The sequence below is a fragment of the Tympanuchus pallidicinctus genome, unplaced genomic scaffold (assembly GCF_026119805.1).
Source record: "Tympanuchus pallidicinctus isolate F22 unplaced genomic scaffold, pur_lepc_1.0 scaffold15, whole genome shotgun sequence".
NCBI lineage: Eukaryota > Metazoa > Chordata > Aves > Galliformes > Phasianidae > Tympanuchus > Tympanuchus pallidicinctus.
In genome coordinates, this window is record NW_026294669.1 from 20,412,999 (window position 1) to 20,440,489 (window position 27,491).

The window sequence follows — 27,491 nt, forward strand, 5'->3', positions numbered from 1 at the left end:
ACCTGAAACATCAACAGCTTTCTGCAGAGGCTCCCCTTGGCTTCTGCCAGCAGTTTATTCACATTACTGCGAAGAACCTCGGAGCACATCGGCCAGTGCGGTGAGGGTGGCTCTGCCGGAGCTTTAAATACCACCAACACTTCATTTCAACGGAGCTCTGACAAATCACGTCCCTCAGGGCTATAAATAGGGAGCCCGAACTCTTTGGAAACATGTGATCCAAATCCTGCAGTGTAATCCTCAGTGCTTCAGCTCTGAAATGGAAAGGGGATGTTCTGGCTTTCTATGGCATAGACATTTGCTGGCTGTTTGTGGGAATGCAGAGAAGTTCCTCACCTTTTGGAGCAGGGTTTGAACGCTGTGCTGTCAGGGCGAGCAATGGCTCCACTTTCAACAGCAAGGAGAAAACAAAATTCCAAGTAGAACTAGCAAGCCAGAACCATCCACTCTGCTTCCAGAGCCTGGATCAGCAGTGGAGGCAAAACAACATGGAGCCTAAGAATGAGGCGCAATGCCTTAATGCACACATGGAAAGGAAACATCCTGACATCCCACAGGAAATCTTAATTCTTGATTTCTCTGGTTTTGAAGCCCTAGATTTGCAGTAGAAATAGTATTTATGATTGCAAATATCAGGATTGTACACGAATTCCTAAGGCTGCTGCAAGGAGCACCTGTTCCATCAGAGTGAAAAGGTCGGAATATTAAAATATTTCTCATAGCATAGAAATGCTATCAATGTCTGTCAAAGCTGCTCTACAAAACAGTCTACAAGACTGGAATGGTTCTGTCTTACTCATGAGGACTCACTAGTCATTGCAAATTAGCCACTTCACATGAACAGCAATATAGCTTAGAGTTACGTTTCTGGGAATCCAAGGCTAATTAAGACTAAAATATATAAAAATAGAAAAACATGCTTCCAAGCATCTTATATTTGACTTAAAGCAATTATCACATTCACTGAACTCATCCTAATTATATTTACATACAAGAAAGTTTTATTTCATTAGAATATCTAATTTACAGAGATGTTTCCTATGTGAAAACCTCACTTCTGAAAATAATTGTGTTACTGCTAATCCCACAGACTCAAACAGGCTTTGGATCTGACCTCATTAATGCCAGAATTACAACAGAAATAGTCAACTTTCCTTCTCTGTCTTTTGTTCTTCCTTTACACTTGATTGGATTTCATATACTGACCCACTGCTTAAGGGCTTACAAACACTCCTGAGAAACATTTAAACCTAGAAATACTTCAGATACTGAATGCTTACAAAGCACACGAGCACTGCTTTCAATAACATCATTGGGCTGTGCAGTAGCTTTCTAACAGTCAAGGCTCTTCAGCTCTTATGTGAATGTAGAAGACTCACTCACTTTATCACCTGAAGCAATATCTACTTGTGAGAGACTCCAGTGTATCTGCAACAGAAAAATGCTACTCGTTACAACAGATGAGCTGAAACTCTGGTACTGCAGTTCGTATCAGGTGGATCCCTCTCCTGAGCTAACAGCCATGTCTCGGTCACTGGTCTCTGACCAAGCTGACAGCCAGAGTCACGCACGGCTGAAGGACGACCGTCTGTCTGTCTGTCTCGCTAACTCAGACAAGGCAGAAAGCACGTGGCCACAAGGTCAACCCTCCGCTCCACAGAGCTGTGTGCGATGTGCCAACCTTCTGCTCTACTGATATCCAGCTTACTTGTTAGTACTAAAAGGGAGCAGTTACACTGCAAATTGCGTATTATTAAATACATCTGCCCTCTGCTCTCACTGCAGATGCTTCATCAAGGCTCTGAAACCCGTTATTTAAGAATTAGCTAGAAATAAACAGGAAAGCCTAGACCTGATTTCTCTCTGTGCCCTTCTGCATGGCGAAACCTCAGGTGTGCCTGCCTTGTCTGCATGTATCTGCATCATCTGGCTGGGTTTGTTGAGAATCACCAAGATTCTATTGATTTCACTCTTAAGGTCTATTTACTTCTACTTACATAAAAATAAATCCATAGTAGCTAAGTTGGCATTAGCAGCTTTACTCTTGATCTACTGCAAAGTAACAAGGAACCTTATCTGTTTCTTACGAAGTTCGCCAGTGCCTACCCACTGACCGCAGCAAGAATTGCAGAGGAGAGAAAGGAAAACCCCCATAAGCATAGTATCTGCCAATAAATCCTATAATGAAAGGGCAGATTTAAAATATGCACTCACGACCCCTGGCAGGTCAACAGGGAAACTTCCACTGACTTCAGTTAATCAGAATTTCACCTTTACAGAGATCATTTCTCCTGACCCAAACCGTAAGTCATGTGTGCCATTCCTTTTTATACTGCTAGCAAACTGTGGCCACCTTTCAAGTATACAAAATGCGTCCAAAAAAATGCTGTCATAAATTCAAGAGCACATACGAAGCATGGAAACTTAGGAAAAAAAGAGTCAGCTTTAGAAGTCAGTGATAAGCTACCCTGACTTTAATAGCATATTGATCTAGGAGCTCAGGTGGGCTGTGACATTGCTTCTGTGAGACCTATTAAATCTAAAACCAGCCTGACAACACTTTCCCATGATGCCCAGAAAAAGGCTTTGTAATGTTTAAGAAACAGCTTATACTGATGTTAGTCCACTGGGCTGAAAGGACAAACAAGGTGTTCATATTAACGCACGAGCACAGCCAAAAGATATACGTACTGTAATATCACCCCATGAGCACACATCACACATATTTGCAGAGACTAAAATATACTGAGCTGTCACTTTTTGTTATCGGGCTGATTTGATTTTAGTCAGTTTTAGATTTCCTTTGGTTTGATATACTGGGTAACGTGGTTGCTGATCATGCTCCTCTGGAATTATATCATATGCTACAATACATCATTCTAATTAGATTTTTGAATTATCTCGAAGAAAAATACACACATTTGGTCAGTCTGACAAGAAAAGAAGCTTTATGAGCCCAAAGGCAGACGTATCTTACCTGCAAAAAGCCTGCAAGATTCACTAGAGGTGGGCGGTAAGGGTGGGAGCTGTGGCACAGCACGATGCCTTGTGCAGGACCACTCACTGCAGCCCCTGATGGCCGTGGCCGTGCCACCAGCTGCAGGAAGCTACCTGAGGGCAGGTGATGGGTTCTACTCATGCACAAATCATTGGTGTAGTTACACTTGCAAAGGTGAAAAGGCTGGAAAGGAATTTGCTCTCATCAATCAGTCATGAGCTAGAAGCTTTTCTTTAATAATTTAGTGCTCTTTTCTGGAGTAAAGAAAGCAATGTTTTCTATTCCCTCAGACCCAGTGTGTGTGAACGAGCATGTAAGAGCCCCAGAGGCACTACGAGCTGCACTTCATGCTGCCAAGCACAGGGCACATGGCACAGGGCTGTGCTACGAGGGTCTGCTCTCCACAGCAGGGCTGTCTCAACCACCAGACAACCTGCCCGCTGTGCTGCCCTGCCTCACACCCGCCATTTGTCAACCTGCAACACACATCTGGGGCAGCCTTTATCCCACCAGAGTCCAAAGCAAAACTGTTGCTGCAAAATTGCTTTCAGACGTGCACGTTGGATCCCTGAAACCTGCTTGCAGTCATACCACTATATGGTGCACGATAGGGTACATTATTCTTTAGGAAGCAATTTCTAAAGGACAGCTGGTTACTTGGCAACACATTTTCCTTATACTACAGAAAAAATCTGGTCTTATGAAATAGAATAAGAAAATAAGCCTCTCGAACTAAGCCAATCTCCCCTTGCCCCAATCAAAAGAACACATATGCCTGTGCTGCAAAAACTGACTGCAGAACAGAGGTGAGATGTTCTTTCTAGAGAATACATTTGGTGGAGGAGGTTGGATTTTTATGGAAGTTTTGAAAGATCACAGGCAATTTGGTTAGAAACTTCCCTGGCTGTGGGCCATGACACCTGCCTACCTCCTCAACAGCTTCCCTGCTGGGTTGCTGGCTTGCTCAAGGCTCCCGGGTCTGCGTGGGCTTGGAGATAAAGCCGTTTTTAGGACACACAGTTTCAGCTTCCCCATAAGAACAGCTTCCCCATGGGAACAGCTAGGCTGCACTGCCTGATTAGCATTTAAAACATTACAGCTCATTCCTCAAAGGAACACCACCAGATCCCGTGCATCTCCTCCAACGGCATCACCACCTGCATGAGGTGGGCTGAGCCTGTATGCCAAAGAGCCTCCTTTCCACAGCCCTGGCCCTGAACTCTGCCTCTTGCTGCTCTGCTTTGCTCTTGTTCTGGCCTCTGTACAGTCAAGGAACCAAGCAGAACCTGGGTGCACATCTCATTTCTGAATGTGCTTTTAAGGAACAAGTGCAGGCAGAATGGGAGTTTATCACACCCAAGGCATGCCAGCTACCCTGAGGGTGGGCAATATGATGGGCACAACAGGGCAGCTTCCCTGCCTTCCCATTTGTTGACATATCATAAGTGTATCAACTGTTTTTCTAGCAATAAAAAGCATGAGCACTGTGCCTGCACAACTGCTGCCTGAGGACAAGCGGCTTTCTTTGGAGTATCCTTCATCTTCACACATCAGTGGGACAAAGGAGGGTTGTCCACCAAAAAGGATTTAGCAGCAAGACAAAACAAATGCTCAGCCAGCATCAGCTGCTTGTCCCTGCAGTGATGGTCCAGTTGCAAATTTACTTCAACCAGCTATTCAGAAAAAGGTCAGCTACTCCAAGGAAACCAGAAGACAGACAGAAACCAGACTCCATGGGCAGCAGGCTAAGACTGCCCAGAGAAAACCTAGCTAATTAATGATTTTACCGCAGCCTGTTTTAAAAAAACCCGCTGATTAAATCACTTAAGAACAATAAGCAAGTTTTCTTTGGATATTGTTCCAGGTTCTCGTTTTGAACACATTCTGGGCAATGGGATGAGCACAGTAAGCACAAGGAGACTTACATAGGAGAAATATAATTAAAAATACGTTTTTTTAGTTTTTGTATTGAATTTGGAGCTGAAGATATTCTTAAGTCTTCATTAGCTTCTGCTAAGCTTCAATGTTTACACAAGCTGCTGGCATTATAATTTCAAACACTTCTTCAGTTATTTCTACTTAAGGCAAAAGCCCAGAGGAAAGCATGCTGGAGATGGAGCACGTCATCAGAAAACACAGACTCTTTGCATACAGATGAGCCTTCAGCTCAATAGAATTTTAAGGGTCTGTGGCTAGGATGCAAAAATTGGAATCATGACCCTCTGAGACAGTAGAGTAGAGGCCTGTGTTAAGGATTCACTCTAAACAAGCAAACCTTTCTTTCAAGAAGCTGAGGAAATACAGACAACATTTCAGAGAATAAAGTTGAAGGAAAAAGATATTTTTCCCCTTTTGCTCAGGATATATTTGCAGCAGAAGTCAGACTAAGTGCAATTCATTTTCCACAGCGTCCAAAACCTGGACATGACCCTGACTCTTAATTTTGGAACATAAAATCTTGCTGTGTTCCGTCACATGCATTAATCCCAAAACATTCATAGTCGAGACAGGATCCAGCGCCTTACTTCAGCTGATAACCACAGCTCAGGTGGTAGGGATGGTGGCTACAGTTATCTCTGGTCTTTCTGGAAGGGAAAACACATGTCCTCCATCTGCACTAAAGCGTGACCTTGGATGAGCCATGGAGAGCCACCTCCCAGAGGCTAAGCATACCAAGCAGTGCCTGAAAAGGCACAGAATGCACTCAAGGTTGTATTTTGGCTGAGGAGGACACACTCAGTCATGCTGGCCTGAAACAAAGCATGAGCCAGGGCAGTTCAGGTTGCTAAGGCATCCTCACTGGTTGCTATGGCATGTGTACAGTTGCGAGTGTTTGGTTCTGGCTTACTATTTTTCAAAGGATAGGCTTGTTTGCGTAACAAAAGCTAATCCATCAGCCATTACAAATAAGCTCCACTTTTTCCTCTGGCTCCTCCTCTTCTGTTCTCAAATGGATGACATTTATCTCTGTTGTCGGGTCTTGGACTGTCCCACACGCCTACTGCAGCATGTTTTTGTGCAGGAATGGTTGAGTGTAGCCCATGCAGTAAGCCCTTTATATTTGTCAAACTTATCACTTCTGTAAAGCCAACAGATTCCTCTCGAGATATGCAACTGTCTGCTGTAAAAAACAAATGCTTAAAAAACATAAAATTACATACGATCAGTGCAGTTTTGCTCATAGGTATTTTCAATAAAATGATTACATACACCACAAAACAGATTTTGTGGATTTCCCTGGAGTGCCATTGAAAACCTATCTGAATGCAAGTGGGCTGCCTCCTGTTATAAGCTGTAGTTTTTCTCTGAAGCATAAAGCTACTCTGGAAAGCAACGGCCTTGTATAGCTCCTTATGTATGTGCCTCCTTGTTTCCACATTAAAACAGCTCAGTTTAGAAGGAAAACAATTATTTCTTTTTTTGTTGTTGTTTGTTTTTTAAATTGATACCTATGCACACTCTGCCAAAGTGGTGGCACTCCAGCCAGGGCTATGGTGGCAGTGGTGGCTCTCCAAGCCATTCGAATGGGAATTTAAAGGCACCTCCACACAGGAGACTCGGGCTCTGCTCAAAGGGCTGTAAGGCTGGCTAAACAGTACCAGAACCACCTCTCCCACATCAGCCACCCCAGCCAGCCAGCGTTGTTGTACAATGTAAGATTTTAAACTATGGAAAAGGTCATCGAAGGTGCTGGAAGCTACCAACACCAACATGAAATCTTACACAAGACAGAAAGCCCTAATTACAGTTTCTGAAACTATGAAGTCATCTAATACACATATGTTCCTCTAGACTGTCAAGGAGGAAAAAAGGCAGGCAGTACTCATTGCCATCCCCATAAGGAGGAAAGAAAACTGCTCCTCAGAAGCTTTTAGAGAAACCTGGTAAAACCAGAGAATCAGCTCCATCGTAGTTAGATTTAAAAAAGCATCACAAACACTTTAGATTTAATTATAACAACAATACTATTAATTTCACACTGCCATGGAGCATTGCGAGCCATCAGCTCGAAATGCTGAGCGTTTCAACAGGCCAAAACTTTGCACTCTACCTTAGGTGCGAAAGGAAGATGGCACATGAGGGCAAAAAATAAATGCCTTATTTAGAGAATGACTCAAGAACAAAATCATATTTTTTCTTTCTGTTCTAGCACTGTTCATACATCTTGTGCAACATTAAAAGCAGTGAGAAGCAGTACGAGTTTTAGCGCAACAGTGGAGGAGGAGGCTGCAAATAAATAGGGGGAGAATACCAAGAAAGAAAAAAAACATTTTTGCCTAACCACTTCTTAAATCAACACTGTTTACTGGACAGCACAGATCTGCTGATAATGGCAGACTATTGTGTTTCAAATAGTTCTGGGGGGAAGATTTTAAAATATCTCAATTCTGTTTCTCCATTAGTTAATTTTTATTTTCTTTTGGAGTTCTTTGATAAAGACCTCCGTTATTTGCTTGAGACTTCAGAAAGCTTTAGACAAGCAGATTTCTTAAATTAGCTTGAAAATTCAGTTTCCAGGGCAACATATGCAGGTCTTTATACATCAACATTTCTTTGCACCACTTATATAAATGTGGCTGCTCAAATGTCATAAGATACTTTTAAATTCAGTAAACTATTCTGATCACTTTCATCCTTTTCTGCCTTTGAAAAAAGCTGAGTGCCCCTTCTTTTCAGAAGAATCACATCCATACAATTGCTAAACTGTTTTCCTTTGGAGAGGCTTAGTCCCAGAAATGCCTGCAGTGACAGGCACGTGTGTAACACATTTGTATCAGCACCTGAACGCTTATGCAACATTTTTGCTCACCTCCCTTATTCATCATCCTCTTTCTTACTATTGTATTAAGTTTGCAGGCTCAGGAGGTGACTTAGGGCACTCTGGGAGTCCACTGCACTAAACAGAAAACAAATTCAAATGCCCATTTCACAACTGCAATGTGAAATTCGCTGCTTGCCCACTCTGCATACAAAGATTCTCAATAAGGCTCTGACACCTACTAGTAAATGCAATCAATTGTAAAGGAGACAAGGTAAAGAACACATTTACCTATTTTCTCTCTCATTCTGCTATTTCCCCCACAAGCACTTAAGAGGTGCTGTGCTGTTACCAACACGGGGACCTGAAACCCTCAGCAGCATTGGGAGTGTGATTTTGGCAGGGGTCAGATCACACCCTTGCTGCACGGGTGTATGGTGAAACGTGCTGCAAATACAACAGTGACAGCAATTGGGGTGACTCAAGTAAAGGAGAGGGAATGAGCATTACCTGCACACTTGACTCCCTGAGCAATGAGGCCCCACATAAAGTTGGCGCAGTACTCACACCAGTGCGGGCCCCTGAACGTGTGCACCTGGAAGACAGCAGCAGAAAAGAAAGTTACAGAGAATAACAACTGTTTCACAGACATCAAAAGCAAAGTGTCTCAACAAGCTAGAACTTCTCTTAGAAGGCAATGCATACATTCACTAGAAGTTTCTCTTTACCATTGCAGGAGAAGAAGAAAGAAACATTCAAAGGACTGAACAGCCAAAGGGCCAGCAGTGCTGTGAGAAGGTGCTGCCCATCCTGCACCACCTGGAGCAGCACAACTGGTGTTGGGGTCTGCTCTCATTCTGCACTGTTGTAGGATGAGCAATGATGGTGCTCCCATCCTGTCTGCTGGCACCCCTTCGTCCGTGCAGAATCGCAAGGAGTGCACCTCCACAAGGGATGCACCTCCACAAGAGATGCACAGGGTGATGAGTGCTGGAGCAGCCCTGGGTGGAAAGCGTCCTGCCTGGCAAAGCACCAGTGCAGCACAGACACTCCAGATGCACCCCGGGGGCTTTCTAGTTCAGAACAGCTCTGTAGGAAATTAATTCTCTCCAGACTAATGCCACATATTGAAAATCTAAATGAGTCTACTAAGTGAAAACAAGAACTCGCTGACCCAGGACGAAATTCAAAGCTAGAGAAGAAAAAGCCAATGCTGCTTTCAATCCTGGCTCATGCATAAGCTGCAAATTCTGCAGACACCACAAACTGGTTTGGGTTTTATTCTGATAAAGTGCCTGCTTTAGGAGACCATGAGACTCTTTGTAGAGATATCCAAAGCTTCCTTAGCCAGTGTTCAAGAAACTGGTAATCATAAAGTAATGAAATTCACAGTGAAATACAATAAATATTCTCAAGGCTTTACTCAGTCGATTCTCCAGAGCCACTTGGCAGAGAGCACCCCCTCCATGAGGTGCACCCAGCAGCTGGACCCCAGATAACACTCACCTCCAACAAGAGCCCAGCATTCCAGGCCAGGTCCTGCTTTGGCTGCAGACCTCCTGCACTTACTGCCTGCCAAGCAGTAGCAGTGGGCAGGCTGGCGCACTGCTCTGGAGATCTGCTCTCCAATTCTCCAAAGTACACAATGGCTCCCAGCCCTGCTTGCCGTGAGCATCTCTGGAAGCAGTGCTGGGTGCCCCCAGCTCCAGCAAGCCAGTGCCACCACCACCAACTCTGAAAGTGCAACAGTTCCCTTCTCAAAGTTCCAGCTGACTCCCATGAAGCAAATGATGACAAGACTGTCAGCAGCTGCAATCTCTATTTTCTTGTTCCCTCTCCACACAAAGAGATTTTTCACACCTTCTTCTCCGTGAGACACCTGCACTACCCACATCCTCTTGGCTTTCTTCCTCAGCCCCCTGCTTTTCTACAGGTCTTTGGCAGCCTTCCCTTCTCAGAATCTGATCTCCTCAAGCAAAATGCTGTGCTTTAATGCCTGAGGGACTAACACAACTTCTGCAAGAAACAACATCTGCCTTGCAGTCACCAGCAAAGGCTGGGCTCAGGCTGCCCGTCCCTGTGATGGTGGCTGCTGTGACCCAGAAGTAACTCAAAACAGAAGGGCAAGGCAGGCTCCCCTGCTTCCCTCTTTCCTATCAGCACAGCGTACCATCCTTCCCTTTGTGAGTTTAGATGGAGATCGGTCTTTGCCCTTCAGGATCACTGTTTTGGAATCACTGCTCTCGTCCCACGCAGCCAGACTCCATCCAAACACTGCAATGCCTTGCTGTAACATCTTAGGAAATTACCTTCTCAGGTGAACATTTGTCACAAGCCTGCTTAGCTTTACCCTGTACCATTCAAATTACTTGCTTATTCATTATTCTGAATGCAAAATTAAAACAAATTAAAAGCTACAGGTGGGTTTTTCTATTTTCTGTCATGCTTTCTCTTGCTTTGACCTTTCTCAGACATGCCAGAGGAGGTTCCCAGGCAACATTAATTAGGGGCCCTCTGGCCCACGATGCCCTTCTACCCCTGGTATGTGACCCTGCAGGACAAGCCCTGATGCCTCTTCTGGGGTCTGGAAGCATTAATGCCTTTGCACAGAGCTCAGTGGTGCCAGAATGTTCACATCCCACTGCCACAGAGTGGAACTGGAGGTCCAGCCCTGCACAGGCTGAATGCACAGACCGCAGGAAATGAAATCAGAGGCAGTAAACCATGCCAGAAAACATCAAGAAGTGGTCTTCTGGGGCCAGTATGGCCCTCCAACTGCTTCACATTGCAGAGCAGGGCCAGGCAGCATGCTAGAGGAGAACATTTGCATCCCACTGCTAGCGAGAGGGCCAGCACCTGCAAACAATATTGAGCCTATTGCACGTGACCCTTTAATATAGCATTCTGATTTTTACCTTCAATTCCCCATTCTAAAAACCTGTCAAGTGACTTGCTTATTTCAAAACTAAATCATGCCTTTCCAAAAAGTTTTCTGACAACACACCAGGCAGAATTCCAGAGATCCTGATTAAATTACAAGGTGTGTCTTTCCCTTTATAAAAAGAGCATGTGCCATATGCAGGCATCTTATAAAATGTGAGAGTACAAAACTGCAAAACTGGGCTTTGTATCTCCCAAATCTTTCATTCTCACTCCAGTCCCAGAAATCCTCTTCTCTTCCTCTTTCCACAAGGTTTCAAGTGTGAGTTTAAAAGAAAAATCTAATTCTAGATCATTTTAAAGGAAAATACTTACTTCTAAACTGAGATAAAATCCAATTATTAGGCTGCTCTGCAAGTCTAAGGATAACAGGGGAATCTCACATTGGCATTTCTAGTTTGAACTCTACCACAGCAGCAGCAAGGTATAATAAAAAGGACTATGATCTTATATAGGAAGAAAGTGCTTTTTTGGGTCTGAAAGACATTTTGTTACACGCTGGGAAAAATATCTTACCTCTGGTGATTAGCTACTATGTATGTTACAGAACACCATTTGGGTTTTTTTTTAATTTAATTAAAATTAAATTAATTTAATTAAAATATTGCTTATAAAAAGAGGCAAACTTAAGCAAATAAAAAAATGATCTGATGACTGACAACAGCCTATACCACAAGCTAGGAGCTCCTCAAGCAGATCTCTGATAATTCTCGGGCTCTACAAAAGTCACTGCTGCAGTTACCCATGTATCGCACAAACCCCCTTACTTCTTATGCTTTTTGCTTTTACTGGGCAGTTCTTTGGCTGTTATCTGAAAACCAGCAGATAATTAGCATTCAAAACTGGGGGACTTGCATTATATAACTTGTCAAGATAGTGAGAGAATATCAGCAAAGTGCTTTGGAAATGTGACGTGCAAGAACATGATGGATGTGCGCAGCTTCAGCAAGGCAGAAAGCAAGGCTGGATCTGACAAATTACGTATACATAAAATAAACTCCGAGCTCGGAAAACAGCTCTCTGACAGCACACAACAAAGCCGTCTCTGTTACAGGCTGCCATGGTCTCCCTGGACAGCAGCTCCATCAGGACCCATGCTCCACACTGAGCAGCGTAGCATCTCCCATAGCCCTCCATGCTGAGATGCTGGCAAGAAGAATGGGATTTGGAAAATCCAGGCAACATCATCTGCATTGGAATGAAACACACTGACTAGAGAAAGGATGGAAAAAGTACTGCAGCTTCGCATTTTTCCAGAGCTCTCTGCATTGGACAGCCCTGCTGGTGCTTGGGGAAGAGACCGAGCTGGCTGGGGGCTGAGTGATGGCACACATCAGGTACCTGCACTGCATGGTGCTCCGAGGGTGCCGTTCTGCTGGCTATAGCAGTGTCTTTCAGCCAAGTGCCTAAAGATCGTGGGACATTGCTGATGAAGCCCATCAGCTCAGTGGTCCTCGCTGATTTGCATTTCCATCAGCTGAATTCTGCCTGTTGGGACTCCACCAAGCTTTTAATTGATACAGGAGACACTGTAAGTCTCAATTAAAATGATAACTCAGCCTGTATTATTAATGTCTGTCTCCTCAGTGACAGCTGATTTCATCAGACACTGGGTGTACCCACACTTGCACCCAGTAGGCACACCCTCTGTATGCACCCCAATACAGACAGAGGATGCCTGGACATTAAGGGCATAGAAGAGAGATCAGTGAGAAAACAAACTGCTTCAACCTTGGTTTGGCCAATGCTTTAACTCAGTGTATGCATATATTAACAATAGGCAGGCCCTCTAAAACCAGGGTCTCAACCATGCCAAATATTACAGAACACGACCTTCCTACTGCGAGGCAAACGCTGCTGCTGAGTAATCTCAGAAACAAGAAGACTGCCATGACAACAGCAGGGCACAGCGCAGCTGTAAGATAATTCACTATCACATGAAGGTATTGCAGAAATGAGCGTAATGAGAGTATTGCAACAAACCACCAAAGACTGCCTAACCCAGCTGTGGTGCTACATGCCTGGGATTGGGCCAACAACTTCTTCCAGCAGCTCCAGAGAAGGGGGCCGTGATTCAGGGCATCAAGTATAAATAGCACGGCAATGGGCAGCGGGCACAGACATGAACGCTGAGCAGGCAGCCCTTCCTCCCAGTCCTCGCTCACCCGGAGCCTGAAGTGCTGTCAGGTTGTGTTGACTTCCTGGTCTGTGCAGATCATGTCAGCAGAAATGAGAACAACTGGAAAATGGGGTTAGGTTCTGCTCTAAGAGAGACAAGGCAACAAACGGCAGAGAGAGTAGCGGGTGTGCGCTTTTTGCCTTGTAAATGCAATGAAACTGATCACCTTCCTTTCAGAATGGAAGAGCAGATTTGTTTTTTTTTTTTTTCAAATTGATATCTTAGAGCTTAGGACACTATCCATTTCATTCCAGGCCTAAGTAACTCAACACCTGTGTCTAGATACAACATTCAGAAACCACAGGTGAAAATTGAATAAAATCTTCATACTTAAAATAGTATGTATATATACATGCCATATATGCTCCACATAATGACATAAATGTAATACAAAACCTCAACAGATCCCTAAAGAAGTGATTTTGCACAGATGCTACATTTAATTTAGAGGCAAAAGCACTGATGGGAGCAGAAGCAGTGCTCCCTGCCCCTGGAGGCACTGCCCAGTCCCTGCAGAGTGTTTCTGAGCCTTGCCATTCATGGGCTGCTTTGTTCCTATGGCCCTACGTGCGGGAGACCCACAAGAGCCACAGCTAAGGACTTAGAAAGCTACCAGCAAGGTGGGATGGAATTATAGAGGAAATACAGATTTAGAAAAAGAAAAAAAATGAAACAAAACCCAAAACAGAGCCAGATCTTGAATGCAGGGATTAGCATTTAGAAAGCAGAGAGGGTTAAGTAATAATGCACTACTGGGAATCTGCTTTAGAAAAGCCAAGCCTTAAAAAAAAAAAAAAAAAAAAAGAGTTAAAAAGAAACATTAAATAAAAATAAGAGGAAAAAAATAAATCCATCCATGCCTAAAAGCTTTTCTGGCTTGAATTGCTGTATAACGCTGCACGAGTTTCAGAAGCAGCTACACAGAACTGACACGATCTTCTCCAAAGTTCCGTGGAGGATTTTCTCCAGTTTTGCTCTCCAGATATTGCCACTGCCTTTGAAAATGTTTTCCCCGAGTACCAGGAGCCCAGAAGAAACCTCCCATTTCCCGAGGCTTTCTTATCTCTGACAAAGCTCAGAGGCTCTCCCTGGGGACTGTGCTAGCGGCGCCCAGCTCTCCTTCTGAATATTCATTTGAGTGCAGTGACTCATTTAAAGATGTTTTGAAAATCTTCTCATTGCCAGGGCTGGACTTCATCAAAAGCAGCACTCTCCTTTCAGTGGAGACCAACCAACGCACCCCAAATAGGCACCTGCCCCACTTTTTGGAAGATCAGAAATAGAAATGAGTTCATGTCTGAAGTCACACAAAAATGGCTCTGCTCACTGCAGTAAAGGTTTGTTACAGTTTCAGGTCTTCTTGCAGCATTTCTTCTGCACTTTCCTCTTGCTGGCCCCCAGCGTTTAGGCATGGCTCTCAGGAGCAGCTCATCAGAACAATGTAATTTGGCATGGAAACAATTTGTTATGGCTTTTTACACCAGCAAACACCTAGCAAAGATACAATTAGATGAGTGAAAACTGGGCCAGGTTGCTGTATTTGTTTCAAACAAATGACTCTTGTTAGTACCAGCAGTCTGTCTATTAAAGCGATGTGTGAGTCCCTCCATATTGGCAAGGTCCCTCCAGCAGACACCGGTGTCACCAAGCCCACTTCTCACACATGTATGGGCTGCTCTGCCTCCCTTCCAAAGGGGTCACCGCAGGAGGCTGCTTCACCATGGAGAGATGAGCTGTAACTAGCAAGACTAACCTAACAGCGTGGCTTAAGCAATAATGGAAAAACCTCTGCTCTCTGGAAGAAGCATTGGTTTGAAAGGGAGTTGTGTTCTGAATGTTCACTGATCTATACCAGGCAGCCTTACAAGTGTTATTTATTGTAATTAATTTGACTGTGCTGTCTCGGGCATTAGTGAGATAGTGACTAAGTAACAGTGTGGCAGTATCAATACTGCACAGAAAGATAGTGAAAAACAGCCTTCTGGAGACATACATATATTAATGAAGAGCAAAAAAGAACTAAGACAACATGCTAGGGAATGTGATGCATGGAAACACAGTGCTCAGCCCAGCTCTGATGGGTACAGATGCCTTCTGGCTTCTGCAGAACATGAAGCGTCTGAGCCTGGGGCTGTCAGCAGCTACAAAACTCCTGCAAGTGTCATCACAGCCAGAGGTGACTAAAGGAATACCCACAGGTGGCCAAGGGAGCACAGCACCCTAACCCTAGACCTGCTCCTGGGCGCTGGCTGCCATCTCCTCTGCTCTATGAAACCAGTACTAACTGCTGTGCAATAACCAATCTCCATTCCTCCTCCCTCCACTGAGATGCCATAGTACCTCCAGCGTAAGAGGATCTCTAAGAGTTTGTCATTTCTATGATTGATCAACGTGACTGGTCCAAGCAGCAGCTGGGCAAAGGGTCAGGTCTTGTACTGCCTCGTGCCTGCACTACCAAGAGAATGTGGGCTGCGAGAGTGCAGGGCAGCATCCTCCCCGCTGCAGGGCTCAGTTGTTTCTAGTCAGCCAAGACCTACACCTTCCTTTTGTTTCCTCCACCAAAGAGAAGCCCAGAAAGAATTTTTGGGCTGACATTTCCTTCCTTCCTACAATGGGTGGCACATTTTCTGCTCGACAGGCAACCTAGGGTTCTTCCTGAGGCATTATAAATGGTGATGTCTTTAGAAAATTTGGACAGATGTGAAGAACAATAAAGCAAAGAAGTACACAACCCATTCATTTGAAATCTATCACGTAATCATCATGAAGGGTTTGCAGTTATTTCTTACAGAAAGGAGAGGAGCCACACTTAGCAGCACACCCCTCCAGGTGAGCGCACTTTGTTCTGCTCTTCTATAGCAAAGTTATCTGTGCAAGCTGACTGTATCTCACTGACCTCAGAAACCAGCTGCTGTTAAAGGTAAATACTTCAACCTGCTGTACATGTAAAGGAACTACAACATGACTATTACGAAGAAAGCAACCTGCATAGAAAGCTTGTGCTGTACCTATGACCTTGGATCAGACATAAGCCTGTTTCTGAACAAGACCTGGAAAACTCACAGCTACACAACCATTCAGAAACAGCTTCAGGGTAAAAAAAAAAACAACCAAACAAAAAAACCCACAACAACTAAAATCAAATGAATGAAAATCAAATTATCAGGTTCTTTTCAAAACAGCTGTGATTCAGACTGTTAAAGAAGAGCAGGTAAGGAACAGAGATGTCTGCAAAACTAAATACATACTACCCTACATAGGCTGTGGTACATGGGAAACCACTGCCTGCTGGCATCTGCAGGAACCACCTTTCGACTCTAAGGAACAAATGAAAGTTGCAAGATGCCTCAGATCTCTACAACAACTCAGGGTCTTGATGGAAAAATAAAAAAAATAAAAAAAAAGGTTCTGCATTTAGCTGACAGACAGGCAGCAGGGTTGGTCCATGCCAAGAGCTCATATTAAATGCTGTTTTTATATAGCATTTTGTTTTCAAGTTTGTGCTTCAGTGAAGAAGTCCAACAAAACATCCTGATCGTCCAAGGCTTCCAATTTTTGTCATCATCTGAACTGAAAAGTAGAAGGAAGTAGATAAAATCCAACAGCCTGGAGGTAAGTATGCACACATACACATATGTGCACATTCACACATGCATACGTGTGATGGGAAAGAAAATAAAGAATCTGAGATAATTAAAAAATTCATAATTAATTAAATCATCAGACACCTATGTGCCATTAATGGTTTTCCCTTCTCCTAAAGTTGATAAAAGCAAAAGTTATATAGGGTAAAAATTCATCAAAACAACAATATGGGCTTCATGTCCTGCCTGTAAGTTCATACTGACTGCTGCAGGAATTTGGGATGACATCAATTCACTCAGCCTTACAAACAAGGACTGCACATTATTTGACTGCCCAAGGTTAAGGTACTGAATCTTTACAGGACGCTTATTACAGGCAGACACAAAACATGCATGTGCTGCATTGACAGGTCTTAATAAAGAACACAAGGCATTTGTTGCTTACTTTTTAAAATCAGCACAATAGCGAGAAGCAACATAAAAGGCCAGGCAGATTTGGTTACACAGAGTAGTTGCCCATGTCAGCAGCTCCAGCAGCCCCATGTAAGCCACGCTCCTCTCGTCACACTCAGTTCATTAACACGAAGGGAAACACAGACCATCTGCTCTGTCCAGATGCAGCAGAACATGCTTCTTACCTCCAAAGCTATTTATCAGCGACAAACTGAGATCTCTTTAATCCTCTAATCAGATCTAAATGACTTTTCAGCATCACGTCATGGTAAGTAAAACTGAACTACAGCGACTTGAATGGAAAGAAAAGTTGGCAGGTTTCATCATTGCTGGCATCTCCCAGTACCAAACAAGTGTAAATGGAACAGATAACCTGGATGTGACAAATGGCATCAAACACACACACACACAAGCAACCAGCAATGGAACCCTCAGTGCTCTGAAGATGCCCAGCTGCTGTGACTGGCAGTGAGCTGTAACGGGAGCAGGTAAGTTTCCGAGTCAGAGCCTGCAGATGCACGACTGCGCTGCAACACCGCAGCAATTCCAAGTGAAACGCAACTCCCCACGGTACCCTTAAAAGAAATAAGCAGTGGAATTCCTTACCTTGAAGTTATGAATCTTCTCGTATTTGGGAACGTGCTCGTTTTCTTTCAGCGTTGCTCTTCTGACAAGCGATGTCAGCTGCGAATAAGCAAAGAGTTTCAGAGGTTGCCAGATCGTCACCGACGACTTCTGCGCGCCCAGCTTCATCCCCAAGGCTGCTATCAGCAGATCGGGCTGGCGTCCCTCTCGCTTGGAGTTGCGCACCGCCGATCTATTAGCTCTGTGCCCCGGCCACGACTCTTTGGACGGCATTTTGGAACTGACGGGAGGAGAGCCGGCCGCGCCGCCGCCTGTCAGGCTCGCTCTGACGGCGCCGGGAGGGGCATGGCAGCGGCGGCCCGCTGCGGGCACGGCTAGCTCGGCGGGACGCGGCGCTGCGGGGGGCTCCGCGCCGGCATGGCTGCACCGACCCGCAGCTCTTCCTCAGCCGGTGGCCGCGGCTGCGGAGCGCTCCCGCCGCCCCGCGTAGGGCTGTCGTGCGGCCGGCACCGCCCCGCGCCCCAGCCCCGCAGCCAATGGGGGCGGCGGGGCGCGGCGGTACCGGCGGTAGCCGGGCGGCGGGATGGGGGTGAGCCGGCACCGCTGCGTGGGCGCTGCGGGCACGGGAGCTGCAGACCCGGCCGGCGGTGCTCGGCCTTGTTCTTCTAAAGTCACTTCAGTCAGTGTGCTTGACGTAAACGGATGCTCGACAAACTCACGTCAGGTAACGACCTCTGCCTCCAGCGGGCAGCGCAGCTGCCTCCTGAAGCTGAGCCCGTGCCCCCTCCCAGCACAGCCCTAGGAGCCCAGCTGCCCTTCTGTAGCGCTCCCAGCACACCAACGGAGTCCCACCACTGGCACACACGGCTGTGCATTCCTGAACAGTTCTCATCCGGGCAGCAGAACCGCACTGCTGGTCCATGCCACGGGGTGACCACCGTGTCCCTTACACGTGGTTGGCACCACAAGGACCTTTTGCTGTGACAAACTGCCTGGGGAAGGCAGCCCTGACTGCTTGGCGCAGGCTGCAGCACTGCAGCCGCTCTCCCTCCTGCAGCAGAGGTATTTTTATCTCTCATGACTCAGTAACAGCCAAAGACAAGCGCAGTTTGTTGCAGACTTCTGGATGGAAATGGTGTGTTGCAGCTGGATCGTGGTGTCACTGCACAGCTCAGTTCTGCAGGTACTGCTGGCCATGAGCCTTTGGCATTCCCCTACATGGCCAGCACTACCCTGCCCCTGGGCTTTAATTACCTGCAGAGAGGCAAGCTGCAGAGACTGAAGTTCGACATACCATAGAATTGCTTGATCTTTCAGGATTCCTTCCAACTCATGTAAGTCCAACTTCCCTGCAATGAACGGGGACATCTGCAGCTCGATCAGGTTGTTCAGAGCCTGGTCCTTATCTGCTTCACCAATCACTAATTTGTATTGCAAGCAAACTGCTAATAATCCAGACCCTGGCCAAACATAGAACAAAACTGTTCATACACAGGACCTTAGAAGTGCCTCAATACATGCAGGGGACTGCATGATCTCCCTACCAAGAGATGATCATCCAGTGGCTACCTCAGTCTGCATGGCTTGCTTTAAAACACTCATGTCTGCTGCAGATGGATAGATGTGCTTCTCTCACATTCCTCTCCACATCCTTCTGATATGTGTCACACAGCAGTGGGAGATGAAGAAAAATGAAGAGAGAGCTCAGGGATGCCACAAACTGACCACCTCATCTTCACACAAATGTGAAACAGCAGGGCCACACAAGGAGGAAGCAGGCCTTCGAGCTCTTTCAGTCCCTTCTCCCAGCTCCAAGATTTCATTCCCAAAGACCACATTGGGTGAAAGTCCATGTGGAACAAGGTGGGTCTAAACCTGGCCCAGAGGAACCAATTGCTCCAAACCCAAAATTCCTCTGCTTTTATTTCAAAAAGGGAAAGAAACAGTTCGTTTCCGTTTACCAGGAAATAAACCCCTTAAAATTGAATTCGTTTTGTTCCAGAGCACATTTACTATCAGAATTGACCTGTATGCAGGTATTCTGCATCATTTCACTGAAGAAGCAAGATAAAGCATTCTGAATTTTCCTTTCAGTCATTGGTAGATGGCATATTTGTAGAGGTTTTTTGTTTGTTTGTTTGACATACTTATTCCTTAATTATCAGCTTTCTTCTGTCTAAAGCTTTAGAACTGATTTATTTTCAATTGCACTTTAGAGTCACGTTAGTAGAAACTGATCTCTGGATCCTGGAAAATTAAATCTTAAGATTGCCAATAAAAGGGTAAGCACAACTACCCAACAGGGAAAGGTCGTATCTCATGGCTCTAATTATGAAAACACATAATAATCTGGAAAGTAGTTATAAGATTATGAATTTTAATTCTAACACTGCTTTGTGTTACAGTAATCTAACTAAGACCGCTGATTGGTTTTACATAAATCTGTTTCCTAGTGATCAGTGCAAAGCATTTTCTGCTGTTTACAGTTACAGGAATGCTGCACACACATACAGCAAACAGCCCCTTACATGCACTCCTGCACTGTATCTGTGCATACCAAAAAACTAGATTGAAATAAAGAGAAAACCATAAAGTTAGCCACTAAAAAAAAACTATGAAAAGCAACATTACCAATTTCTTACATATATATCCCTAACAGAAACCAGCGTTGCAGTTAAAATTCATCTCCAGAAAAACTGCTTTCAGATGATATCATCATACAACATCATTCTTCTGCCATTCACTAACTTCGGAGGTTTGCTATTGCAAGACAGCACTCTTAGCACAGCCCTCATCCTCTGCTTTGAAAACTGAACTAGAATACCAAATTTCTGTTGTACACACCTAACTGTTCATCCTGTGGGTCCGTGGGCAGGTCCAGATCCTGTACATGAGGTAATAAGAGTGCAGGGAGCAGCCCCTACAGGTGAGCCACTGCCACTGAGAGCACATGCATGGCTCAGCTCAGGTCATGCAGGATGTGATTTCTCTCCTGACACTCTCTTCTGCTCTGGTCAGCCCATACTGCTCCACCTACACCCTTGATCGGTTCTTGATTCAAGACCTGCTCCATCATGGCTCCTACATGTCCCCCCACTGGCCTCCCACAACACTTCCCACTGTCCAGAGACAGAAACATGAAGAGCAAAGTCTTCCCCTTTCCACTTCTCAAAGTCAAGTCCCAATGCTATGTTATTTTTTATCAGTTTGTGGCAGTGCAAATGTTGATGCATACATTGGGCACACTGCAGGAGAAAGGAAACTGGAGAACTTTTTAAGTGAATATGTGACTTCACAGGGTTGAGGTGAACTGAAAACAGAATGACTGGAAATAATAGGCAGGCCAATCTCAGCAGAGCAGCTTCTCAGCCCTCATCATTTTAGTGATCGAAACAAGCACTTAAAAAAAAAATACATAACTCAAGCCCAGAAACACAACAACCATTAAACAAGATGTGTTCAGAGGTTGCACATCGTACACATGGTCTAAAGGAAAAAAAAAAAAAGAAAACCAAAGACCATAGCCTGCTATTTCAAGCGTTCACATCTGTCCAAAAATCTCAGCCACAACAGGGCTTCAATTTGGGAGTCTTACTGAGACACTGCTTTCCTTACTGCTCCCTGAAGTATTTCTTCACAGTGTGGTGGAAGCAGCTATTTTCTTGAGCACTATTTGTTCTCCATGTTATTTGGATAATAAATGCATATTTTCTGGTGCTAATCTCACAATTAGTAAGTCTTATTATGAAGAATCTACAGAATTGATTTTAAAGTCATCCATGGCTAGCAGTAAATTCCAATTAGTCACTCTCTGAAAGTCACATTATGCAAGTTTAATCCAGTCATACAATTCAGTCAACATCAAATAATCTTTCTATAAAGGCAAATCAATGCTTTTCTCATTTGTTGAGGAATAAACTGAAATCACTGCAGGAGAAAAAAAAAACAAAAATACAGAAGATGGAAACATCAGGTTAATCTCAGAAACCCTAAAAAAGGCTGGGCTTACTCAGACATCCTGAACTCCACACACATTTCCAGCACAAAAGTGTTTATTTTCACGACCACCTGGCTCCTCTCTCAAGCACAGTATCATGTTTTCTTCAGTCTTGAGAATGCGTGTGCAGCACACAGCAGGTTTTTCATTCTCATATGGTATTTTCATGTTGCAATGACTAAACATGCCTTTATTGTTTCAGACTATATATGTAATACAATCTCTTCCCTCTAAGGAATGCAATTTAATAACAATATTGACCAGCAGTTATTCTGCAAGCATTTTTTTGAGAATCGCAGCCTATTGTACACATCTCAAGGAATAGCATATTTGAAAACCAAACTTGTGGACAAGTAATGCCAGGCAGAGCCTCCATCCCCAGGTAAACTGTGTGAGCAGAGGGTAGGAATGCTTCTTAAGAGTTCAGCCCAGTGCTGGTATTTCACAAAGGCAATGGGAAGGACCAGCGCGTCCTTTGGCCACCAGTCACAGCACAAGGCCTGCAGGCAGCATTGGGCTCACACAACAACCAAAGCGGCAGAGATCCCCGTGCAACAAGCAACTTGCGTGCCAGGCAGCAGTACCCACTGCTGAGTTTGTGTCGAAGACGCAGGGGAACAGTGAAATCTTATCACTGAGAAAAGTTCTGATTTTCATAACAAAACTCCAAGTGGACTGGCTCCTAATTAAATAGGATCTTTTCCCCAATATACTATTTTTGAAGCTAAAGAAATGGCTACTTTTGAAATTTTTATGGTTTTACAAATTAGTTTTGATGACAACGCTATATACTATTCCACAGCAGGTAACGTTAAACATTTTTATATCTAGAATTTAATAAAAGTTTAAAATAAAATGTTTTAACTGATGCTACATCTGTTTTTATTTAAAAAAAAAACTGAAATGTTTTTTAATTAAAACCTTACCAAGGTTGAGTCTGCATGAATCTCTGGCTTGCTTTGAAGTATGATAGTTTAAAAAGCAGAACTTGTTTTCTCTGGATAGTGATACAGGAGCAAGGCACTCCTCAGTGGCAGACAGTTTCTCTGCCAGTGGAAGGGGCTATCTTGGTATGTGACCACAGCTCCAACAATGGTATAAATGCAATAAAACACTCAAAGTTCCTCCAGACACAAGCTCAGGGGTTTCTTTTGTGGTTCTGGAGGACGCTGTAAACATCGAAACACGGCAAGGCGATGAGGACTGCTCATTGGGTTTCAGCCCACCATGACACTGACAGGCACTGCCAGATCAGGGCTGCAGAGTGACGCGTATTGCTGCTGGGACCCACAGGATGAACAGCTGGTGGAGCAAGGAGGCTGCCTGTAGGCCCTGCTGGCGTGAGGGAGCTATGCATTCCTGACCAAGGCATGACTGACTGGCACTTGCTGCAGCGAGGCATTGCTCCAGCAAAAAATCCCTTCACTTGTGACACTTCAAGGCAAATCTTATTCCAAAAATAAATTCAAAGTAACTTAAAAACGCCCCAAGACAACGTACTGTATAGGAGCAATAATAAAAATGTAATGCAAAACTGCAGTTGTGTGAGGATTACTCTAACAGCAAATACTGTTTGTAACTAACATGCTACACGTAAGTATCACAAGGCAAAACAGACCATTAGGCTAATATTTTGAAACTATAGGTAACTCATGATAATTTATTTTTTATCTGATCCGCATTGTTAGAAGGTTTTCCTAAGAGAGAGAAGGCACATAAGAACCTTAATCATACCCACTGATATGGGAGCTGGCCTGTCTCCTAGCAAGGGAATGTTGACAGTGGCTAAAAACTTCTTCATCACAGCCATGTAAGAATCACATTGTTAAAAGCAGGTATTATTATAAACTCCTGCAAATTTATGTAACTGAAAATTCATAGACTTGGGAATAACGGTACTCAGATAATCCACAAAGTCTTTCTTTCTATTATTACATTTCCTAGGTATTTTTAATTTATTGCTCACGGAACGGGAGTCTTGGATACTGCTATAGCACAGGAAGCAGTATGGAAATCTTTTTTTATGTCTCATTAACATTCTCTTGCCTGATGTATAATATTCATTTCACATCTGAAGCATTAGATTGCAAGAGAAGACTAATAGTACTTTTTTTTTGTTCTACATAGTAATTCAATTTAGAATGATTCAATATATGTTATAATTGAAAACCGCAGCTCATTAATTTCTGCAAACTCTCTGTATTTCAGACTACACCTGTTCCTTTGGCACATCCTGTATTTTGAATTCATCCACTTCTTCCTGAGCAGGCTATGTTGCTATGATACACGTGCCGTCAGAGTTTCTTTCTTCAACTTGCTCAGAGACCATAATCATACTTATTTAGCAAAAATAAGGAACTGCAAAGCCTTCTAATCTTTCTTTAAATAACTCTTAATTCAACTCCACGAATCAAGGTGAAAATATTTGTTACTCTGAAAGAAACCAGAGTTGTGACATTGGCAGGAAACACACACAATTTACAATGGTAAAAATCTGCTTATGGACCACCTCCTTCCAGAAAAATGGCAAAACGTGCTTATCCCACATGTCCATTGGCACTTCTGGCAGACCCCAACTAACAGTTATCCAGGTTCATCTGTGCTGTGGGCAGAGCTGCACCGCTGCAGTGGGTCTAGGTCTATGTTCATTTTACATAGTGTAATTAGGCAGACTGAGAAAGGCTGATCATCTTTCAGATGAGCTTCTCATGCTGGCCCCTTGTTTCCTTGCCATTTCCATCTCTAAGGATTGATTTGAAACTTGCAGTGAAGGAAACCAGGGTGGAATTACACACTGCAAAGTCCCTAAGTCAAATTATCTGTTTATCGTCACCCATAATATCTAATCTCTGATTAGAGACTCAGAAAAAAAAACAACAAGCAAACATTGTTTTACATTCTGTTGAACAATTTCCAACTGTTCCAATTTTCTCATTCTCCTTTCTCACATATGGTTCATCTTTCCTATTTATTCCCTCTAAGTTTCCTAATTAACATTTTTAAATGCTTCTGTCATGAAAATTCTTGTTGTAAAGGCAGGAAGCATTCCATTTCCCTAGAGGAAGCTATAGCTATTAAAATTTCTTCCTTGTGACGAGCACTCAAGTAACCATTGTATCAAATGGCCAAAATCAGAATCTTGAAAGCAAACTTAACATTTTGATTTGAAAACTGAATCATTTTGAATGATTCAAAGTGGGGAGTGCAAATCTCCATCATAAACGTGGATTATTTATCTTCTGGGGAAGAAGCAGGAATCAGTACATGTACAGGTGGTACAACTTCTGTTACAGACAAGGACCTTTGCTTTAGGTTAGTTTATTTTTTTCATTCAGTGAGTCTGTAGTTTTTTGCTACTCAGTTTTCAGGTGATGTCTATTTCCAGCTGTCTCAGGTCCCACTCAGTAAGTCAAAGACCTGACAGTTGGGATATTAAAGGCATATGATCTTTGAACAGAAGCTCTTCTCTTGACGCACAGGGCATGTTAAACATCAAAAACTAAGTCTGGGTTGTAGTTTTATTTCTTCAATTCAGTTATTGACAATGGCAATTACGTATTTATCCAGCATCACCGCTTGCTTCTTACTCAGTCACATTTTTCATCCTAAGTAACAATTTTTTATTTATACTTCCACCCTCAACTAGTGCTCAACTAGTGGTACTGCTCGGAAGATTTCTACTGTTGTTTGAATTTTCAGCAAGAGCTGCCTAAGAGAAAGCCCACAGAGTCTCCCAGTGAGCTCCCAGCCCCGTCAGTCTGCTGAGCAGTGAGTCTGCCTTACAACCAGCCTATGATGAAGGTGACTGTTTGTTTCCGAGCACAGGCTGCAGCTCTGTTTGGAGGCTGGATTGAATGGAAAACTGTCACTGAAGACTTTTAGACTCAGTGAAAGATAAAAACATCTGATACTTTTCAAAGATTTTGTTCATTTGTTTCAAACACATTGTTACTCCAATCATCAGACAATTTCCAGAAATGCCTGAATGCAAACCCAATCCATTGTCACATTAAGTTTAGTAAATGCTCCAAGGCTTTTCCAGCAATGCAAAATCACCAGAAATTTTTAGGCAATATGTCATGTATCCAAGAGCTTAACGTGTAGAACTTCTCAAGTATTTCACCCCTACATGCCAAACTGGAAATTTGGCTTTCCTATTCTTCACAGTATTCATCCTCTGTTCTCTCAGTTAGGAAGGGGGAAAAACCATTTGCCTTAATCAGCACCATTAATCCAATACACCAATTGGAAGCCATAAGAAAATGTACTAATTCAGATACATGTATGAATAAAGTTTACTATACGACTTTACGCTTTGTGACACTAGCTCTAATACCCCTTACACAAACTATTTCAACTGCTTTAGCTCTATACAAAGGCAATAATCTCCACTAGAAAGAATATAGCTTAAGGGCATTATAACGTGTTCATCACTATAAGAAACATCATCCTGTGATTATCTTTGAAGTTGTATGGGGGTGAGGAATACTAGTGCTAAGATAACAAAGGACAGAGCAACATCTATTCAACAACAGTCAGATTTTTCAGCTTGATGGTTCTCATGTTGCTTTAACATTAGGACTGTAGTAACAGCAAATGCCAGAAAAACACTATTTCTAACTGCTGATGCCATGCACAAAAAAACATTAAATATGGAAAAGTTGAACGTTCTCAAAGTTAATGATATAAGGAAGACTTTAGAAGACTGTCAAAAGTTGCTGTCTTTGCTGCTAACTAGCGTGACAGGTTTGAAGCAATAAGAGCAAGTAGTTTTCTGAGCTTAGCAACAAAACTGCTTTCCTTACTTTGTTAAAATTCTGAAGAGAAAAATATTCAGCTAGAGGCTAAAACTAAGCATGAGAAATTTTATCTGAAAATATATCTGCTGCTTGTGAAAGATCAGAAGGAAAGAAGCAAAGGCTTGAACAGATCTACTTTTGCAACATTAACCACAGGATAAAGGATTGCTCTTTTTTCTTTCATAGTCCAGTGCTTCCAAATACTTCATTTAGGCACCCTAACTACTTCTCTTTCTGCTGGGACTTAGACATTTCACTCTTTAGCAATCTTATGGGTTTGGTAACCACTTATGAATAGGCAATTATTAGTGGCGCAGATGTGCCTGCCTGTCATGGGACTACCCAAGTGAATGGGTAATGACAGACCAGACCTTCACAGGTCCTCATCCTTTCCATCTTTGTACAGAAGCCAACTAATACCTATTTGTACTTGTGAGCATGTAAACAGTGAACAGTATAAAATGCTTTCCCCTCCTCCCATCTACATAAAAATCAACCCCACGCTATAAATATTAATCTTAACTGAACAGAGATAGAGGTAAGTAGAGAAAATCCTTGGTTTTCTGACTCGCAGTGCTGAGTTATGCAGGGTACAGAGTCTTAGAGGATAAAACAGAAGACATCCTGGATATTAGTTCACAGCAAAAGGTGCTACTCACACCACTTCCCGCTGCCTTGGGGAGTCTCATATTCAACAAGTGACCAGACCTGACCCTGCCTAGTTTATGAGATTAGACACAATCACAGCCCAAGGTGATTATCACCAGCTATAGAATGTCACATTATAAAGTCTAAGTGAGGTAAGAAACCTGTAAATAATAAAATTATCCTTTTATAGGTCTCTTTATTCAATAGTCCAGCCTGTTTCCTGGTGAAGTGATTAGTAATAGAAAATAATTAGGAGATGCCAGATGGGAGGAGGAGTTTTAAAAAAAAGAAAAAAAAAAAAGAAAAAGAAAAAAAAAAAGACCCAACACACAGCTATGGAAACAGAATAACAAATGACAGAGCTGCCAGCAAGCAACCCACTGCAGTTCCTCACTGCCCAGGAAGCCTGTGGCGTGAGTGAGAAGTGGTAATCACACTCCTGCTCTGAGAGAGATCTGCCAGTTCATGCCTGGGACCCCTAGAAGGACTATGAAGTTGTGAGAACAGAAAAACAAAGAAAACCAGTTTTAAAGAAAAGGCCTTCATTTC

General features: G+C 43.5%; 1 protein-coding gene across 6 annotated transcripts in view; it reads right to left on the reverse strand.

Annotated features, from left to right (window-relative positions):
- CHN1 (chimerin 1) overlaps positions 1-27,491 on the reverse strand; it is a 145,108-nt gene that overhangs the window by 6,138 nt on the left and 111,479 nt on the right. For all 6 annotated transcript variants that reach the window (XM_052676505.1, XM_052676503.1, XM_052676504.1 and 3 more), the window contains 2 exons: positions 17,520-17,597; positions 8,268-8,352 (listed from right to left, as the gene is read on the reverse strand). In XM_052676505.1, the coding sequence (XP_052532465.1) occupies positions 8,268-8,352; positions 17,520-17,597 (163 nt within the window). The remainder of the gene's footprint in view (positions 1-8,267; positions 8,353-17,519; positions 17,598-27,491) is intronic.